Here is a 6,385-nt window from a genome sequence, read left to right on the forward strand (position 1 = left end):
CCGGGCTTGATCGCGCGTGATCCCAGCTCGGCAATCTGCATCTTCATCCATGTTAGCCTCAAGAGTTTCTTTTTTCTTTTTTTTAGTTTCTTCACATGCCTAAGTCATCACCCCGATTTTAATTTACATGTTAGCCAGTTATCAAGATCCATGTCCTCAACCTGATGAGTGTTGTGTTGACAAGCATGGAGGATCACACAAGACTTTGATCGAAAGGTTTCAAGTTAAAAGTTCATCTGATGCATAAATTTGAGCACCAAAGAAAGAAAGAAATTTACATGCTGGCATGTGAGTAAGACACGAAGCCATCCCTAAAGGTCACGAGTCAAGACGGGGGGGAGAGGAACTGGACAAGCGCACGAGGCAAAAAGAGTTGGAACAAGCAATGAGCCCTGGTGGCATCTTGTCGGATAACTTAAATGTCCACCTGCTCGAACATGCCCTTCTCGAGGTGGTCGGGGCCCAGCATCAGCTTGCCGCGCGCAAACACATAAGTCAGATCCAATGTCTCGGCCGACATGAGGATAATGTCAGCGTCAAGGCCGACACCAATGCGACCCTTTTGAGGCAGCTTGAGAATCTCGGCCGCGTTCTTGCAGAAGAGAGGGAGTGCGCGCTGGAGTGGCCATTGCATGTCCAGGTGAAGCTTCTTGAGCAGCCACAGCATGCTGTCACTCTCAATCATCTTGTAGCGCAAAAGCTCGCCCTTGTCGTCGTACGAGGGGCACGAGCCACCGGCGTCGCTGGAGATGGTGACGCGGTCCAGATTCACGCCGCTGGCAAAGTAGCGAGTCAGTGCCTTGACCGTGGCAGCTGAGCGGGCGGTAAAGTCAACATAGCCACCGTCCTTGATCCATTGGGCACCCTCATTGGCCAGCTCGCGGTTGCGAGACATGTGGGTGGGGTAAAAGGCAGTGATGGGCAAGGCTGAGCCCTTGATGGCAGCGCGGAGGCTGGACAGACGCTGCTCGTTGCTGCCCATATGACAGTGCACCACACCCGCCTTGTTGGCCAGAAGGCCAGCGACGCGGCACTCGGACGCGAGCCGCTCAAGGTCGGTGACGGTGGGCTGAGAGCCGCGGTGATCAGCAATGGCAACCTCGCCCACGCCAATGCACTGCTCAATGAGGCAGACGTCACGCATCACCGAACCGGTCAAGGTTGGGGGAGGCAAGACATAGGCACCAGTCCACATATAGGCCGTCAGACCCTCCTGGTTGATGGCGCGAACCTTTGTGAGCAGGTTCTCCATGGAGCGCGACACGCTGTCCGTGCCCGTGACGCCAACCACAGTGGTGGTACCGGCACGCACAATCTGAGACAGCTGCAGGGCGGGCGTTCGGCTGGCGGGGCCCATCTCGCCACCGCCACCCGTCACGTGCACGTGTGGGTCAACCATGCCCGGGGCCACAATCATGCCCGAGGCATCGATGATGGTACCGCCCGTGGCGCTGAGTACGCGGGTCATGTTCTCGGCCTCCACATCGGAAAGCAAGCCCACAATTTGGGAGCCGGCGATGAGCAGGGCCGTGTAGTGGCTCTGGTCCGGCGTGTAGAGCGCAAGGGCGTTCTTGATCAGGGTCATGCGCATGGTGGTGACCAGCTCTGGAGGTGGGGACGAGGGACGGGAAATGGGCACGCGGTCAGCCAGGCAGCTCTTGGCCAACTCACAGAGGTTCTTGCACTCCTCGTCAGTCTTGGCGAGGCAGATGTAGAGGCCAGAGAGACCGCGAAGGTAGATGAGAGGGAAGACGCCGCTCTCGCTCTCGCCAGGCACAAAGGCAATATCGGCGCTCTGCATGCGGAACCAAAATTGGGATGCCGAAAGGGTAGGCGGGGGCTTGAACTTGAAGCAGTAGAAGGTGCAGTCGGGCGCAAACATCTCGTTGAAGAGCTTGGGCATGTGAGCTCCATTGAAGCGGCCCGTGTTGACGTCAGTCAGGAAGGGCACGCCCTCCACGGACAAGAAGTCAAAGCCACCGGGGCCACGGGGCTGCATGTGCTTGAGAAGCTTGTTAATGGCACGCGAGCACGTCTCCTGGAACGACTTGGAGGCCTCGCTGCGGCGCCAGCCGGCATAACCGGTACCGACCATAATCTGGTCAACGAGGCCGTTGCCAAAGAGGGTGTTGCCGAGGTAGTGGACGGCCGGCGAGAGGACAATGCCGTCGTTGGTGCGGTCGAGGGCCAGAAACTCCTCCAGAATAACCTGCCCCATAGGGAAGTCATAACCGGCCAGGATGTTAACATCGTTGACAAACATGATGCCCTCACCGGCAGCGCCAAAGACGGGCTTGATGACCACTGTCTCCGTACCAATGAGCTTGTAGGCCTCCACGAGCTCGTCGGCCGTGTCGCAAGTGTAGCCCTTGGCAACGCGAATGTTGGGTGCCACTTCCTCCATGATGCAGGGCGTTTGGAGCGAGTTCATGTGACGATGCAAGATGCCCTTGTGACCATACTTCTCGACCCACTCAAAGTCCTCACCAAAGACGGTGACGCCAATCTCGCTGAGCTGCGCCGACCAGCGCTCAAAGTTGGCCGTCACACAGTAGGGGACAATGGTGAACTTGTCCTTGGGGTTGGTAGTGACAATGGCCTTGATGCGGGCCACCATCTCGTCGTCGACATCATCGTCCATGACAAAGTGCTCGTCCGAGGTCCACAAGACCTGATCGTCACCAAGCTGCTTAACCTCCTTGCAGAGATTCCAGAACTCACGGGTGAGCTTGTGATCGGGCAGGATGACAAAATCGCGGTCCTTGCGCACGAGCGGAATGCAGCGGTTGGGCAGGTTGTAACGCTGTGTCAGACGACGGTACTCGGGGCGGGCGCTGCCGCACCAGATGCGACGCACGTCGGCGTCGAGGCTCACGCGCTCCAGCGACTCCTCGGTGGGCGAGTCACGAAGCAGGGCATCGGCCTGTTGCTGAAGCTGAAAAACGGCATCGTCCGAATCGGCAACCGCCACAAAGATGCTCTTGCGGCCCTTTTGGAAGTTGAGGGGGAAGATGCCCGAAGTCGAACGCTTCTTGCCAGGGCGGAAGGTGAGGTTGGCATCGTAGAGGCGGTACCAGAAGGTCCACACGTCGAGGTTCTCCGGGGGGGTAAAGGTCCAGGCAAACATGCGCATCTTGCGGCAGTAGTTGTGGCAAAAGAGGGACGCAAAGTGCTCGGTGGTGAAGCCGCTGGTGACGTTGATGAGGATGGGCTGATCGTTATCGATGACAAACTCAAAGGTGCCGACGCCCGAGGCGTTGATGCGAGTCTTGTCCAGAAGCTCATCAACCCAGGTGCTGATCGTCTCGCGCACGGCGTCCGTGGTCTGGCAGGAGCGAACGGAGAGCATGACGCCCTGGTAGCTGCGAGAAATGGTCAGAGGCTCGAGTTGCTGGTTGGCCACAAAGTGGACAATCACGTGCTGGCGCATATCGGCTGCGTCGTCGGTGACAAAGTTCTCAAGAACAACGTCACCCACGGGGAAGTCGTACATGCGCAGCTCCTGCTCTGAGTGGAGAATGAGCTGGCCGCCGGCAGTGGCGCGAAGAGGGCGAATGCGGACCATCTGCTCCGTCTCGGGGCGATCCGTAGGGATGGCCTTGAGCGCTTGGTAGGCTTTGAGCAGCTCATCGACGCAGCTGCAGATGAAGCCACGACGAACGCGAATATGGGGAGCAATCTCCTCAAGCAGCTAAGGTGGGAAAAAGAGGGCAGCCAGCCAAAAGGAGCAGGGTAAGTCGAAGGAAGAAGGGGGGGGGGGACCACAAAAAAAAAAAAAAAAAAAATCCTTGAAAAAAAAAACACGAGTGGGGCACAAAGCTGAAACTGTCAAGTCCAACATACCGAGAGCTCGTCGAGGGCACGGGCATGGCGGTGGAGAATGGCAGCCGAGGTATGCTTGAGGCCAGGGGTGCCCTCGCCAAAGACCAGAAGGCCCTGGGTTTGCAGGCGGGGAAGCCACTTGCGCATGGTGTTGGTCAGCTTGCGGGGGTAAAGCATGAACGTTTCGCCATCCGAAGGGTACGTGTCCATGATGTTCTGAATGGTGGTGGCGGCACCCGCGTGGTTGCTTTCAACCATAAAGGTATTGGTGTCATCTGTGAAACGAATCTACGCGCAAGGGCAAGACCAGGCGACGCGATGCCGATTGTGAGAAGCCGTCACGCTCAACTTAGATGACAGTCGCGTTTTGTGGTGAGAGATGTGAACAAACCTGTGAATCGTCCAGGCCCAAGACCTCGCGGCAGAAATCAGCAAACTCGTGAGCCTCCGAGTGACCAGGAAGGAGGATGATATCCTTCTTCTTGCGAAGCACGGCGAGGGCGGCCGCGGGGTCGAGGACGTCGGCGAACTCGACGGTGGAAGGGCTGGAGGCCAAGAACCAGATGCGAGGGCCCATGCTCTCCCACTGGACCTTGGCCTTGGCCAAAGCGGCGCTAACGGTGGCCATCTTTATTGGTGTGTTCTAAAATCACGCCAAGTGCACAACGAGGGGCAGTGGAAGACAAATTCAATCTGTCTCGTTGCTCGGAGCAGTGGAGGGCTGTCTTGGTGTGCCGGCCTTTGGCAGGGGCAGATGTCGTCGTGGATAAAGAGGAAGAAAATGCCACTGAACTCGACTCCAAGGCGAGGAGGGTGTTCACTGGGTCAAGGTGGAGGGCTTTGCTGCCAGTAAACAAACCAGTGGGGCGGAAGGTGTGGGTGTGATCACAACGAGTGCAGTACGGCTTTGATGCGGTTCAAGCGGGGGGGGGGGCGCATGGGGGGGTAAAGGTGGTAAGGTGGAAGCGTGGCGCGTCTGCCTTGAGATGGCGCCACGAACCAGCAGGCTCTGCACGCAGTAGTGACCACTGCCCCGACACACACACACGCACACACGCACACACGCACACACACACACACACAAACACGCTGACACTTTAGTGTATGTTTACCGCAATCGAAGCACCCACATGATCACCACCACCATCAGCTTACTCCCTTACTTACTTCTGACAACAAACATAAGACAACGGACACACGCTATGCAACACGCCACCACAAAGGGCGGCACAGTGTGTACGGATTCGTAGACGGCTTTGAAGGGTAATGGGTCAAAGGGGAAGTGCCAAGCGGTTTGTGCTAGGCCACACGGATCGGATGTCTGCAATCCCAACACAGCAGGGATGCCTGCACCCACAAACAAACGTGGTCAAATCACAAAGGGAATTGACCATGTGAGGAACGTGTCCATAGGGGGTTGCAACCCAACTCCCTCCCAAGCCCCCCAAACACCATACTTGCGCCCCACGCGCCCCCCATATATGGGGCGCGACCCCATGGTTGCATGCTCAAACTGTGATAAAGTGTGACCATAGATTGCTGCAACGCGTCCGGACGTGGAAGCTCTTACGGTAATCCCTTCCCTTCGTTACCTATTACTGTAAAGCCTCAATCGCTGAGGTACTTATCAGTTACGAATGCAGTGACCATAATCGTGTATTTTATCTGACAATAGCCGTGCTGACAATGAGGATTTATACCGTGACAAGGATTACACTATAAAGTGGTAATTTTGTCAGATGGTAGCGCCGATTTTTTTTTTCTCGAATTTGGCTTTAGTGTGTGTGTGGGCGCTGCACACGAGGTGAGCTGGGCGGCTATGGTCGGGCATCGTACTCGATTGATCATGGGAGCGGCTCCCGGTCACCAAATGCATGGGAGGGGTGGGGAAGAGGGAGGAGCGGGAAGGGACACGTCGCTGTCCTGTACTCACTTTGCGCCATGGTGGGTTGGCGCCTTTTTTTTTCTAGGTGAACCGACTTCCACGGCGAGACTGAGTCTCAGCGCTTGGCCAGCATCATGGTCGACCTGGATCGTATTCTGGGCCTGGCCAACCTGCGAAGCCGATTGGCTGAGCTCAAGAGTCAACTCAGCATCGCTTCCCATGGCGTAGGTGCCAACTCTCTCACTGGCGCACACGGCCCTCACCACCCAAATCCAAGGATATGAACCTTGAAGCAGCAATTGACCAGAGTCGGCCCCACTGTCTGACTCACTCGCGTTTTTATATTTGTAGGAGATTCACGCCGTCTTGGGGCGACTAGTCTATGCCCTGACCAGCGACGAGACAGATAATCGACTTCACGTGATGCGCCTCACGCAGAAGAGGGAACCCACCGAATACAAACTCGCCATGGTACGCAAGTTCTGCCGCCGCCATGGCCCGACCAGTGCCATCATCAGCACCCGCCTGTTGACTTTCTGACACAAACTCATCCTCCACTCGATTGCCGAGCACAGGAGGTGTTTTGTACCAGTGGGCCCCTCGTCAGCAAGCTCGAGGCCATGGACCGGGAGGCCAGCTGGTTCTACGAAGTCGAACTGAAGGCACTCTGCTATCCGC

General features: G+C 56.9%; 2 protein-coding genes across 2 annotated transcripts in view; one reads left to right on the forward strand and one right to left on the reverse strand.

Moving 5' to 3' along the window:
• Positions 1–226: 226 nt before the first annotated feature.
• Positions 227–4,399, reverse strand: MONBRDRAFT_33432 (uncharacterized protein; the record flags this gene model as incomplete). The annotated part of the gene is made up of 4 exons (XM_001747911.1): positions 227–3,523; positions 3,563–3,691; positions 3,844–4,110; positions 4,214–4,399. 4 exons carry the CDS (start codon positions 4,397–4,399, stop codon positions 416–418), a joined length of 3,690 nt encoding a protein of 1,229 aa, XP_001747963.1. The 3' UTR covers positions 227–415.
• Positions 4,400–5,841: 1,442 nt separating this feature from the next.
• The window catches only part of MONBRDRAFT_27467 (uncharacterized protein), a gene marked incomplete at both ends in the record, with an annotated part of 4,402 nt that continues 3,858 nt past the window's right edge, over positions 5,842–6,385 (forward strand). Inside the window, 2 exons of the mRNA XM_001747819.1 lie at positions 5,842–5,931; positions 6,059–6,178. Coding sequence (XP_001747871.1) covers positions 5,842–5,931; positions 6,059–6,178 — 210 coding nt within the window. The remainder of the gene's footprint in view (positions 5,932–6,058; positions 6,179–6,385) is intronic.

The sequence above is a fragment of the Monosiga brevicollis genome, genomic scaffold, assembly GCF_000002865.3.
Source record: "Monosiga brevicollis MX1 MONBRscaffold_19 genomic scaffold, whole genome shotgun sequence".
NCBI lineage: Eukaryota > Choanoflagellata > Craspedida > Salpingoecidae > Monosiga > Monosiga brevicollis.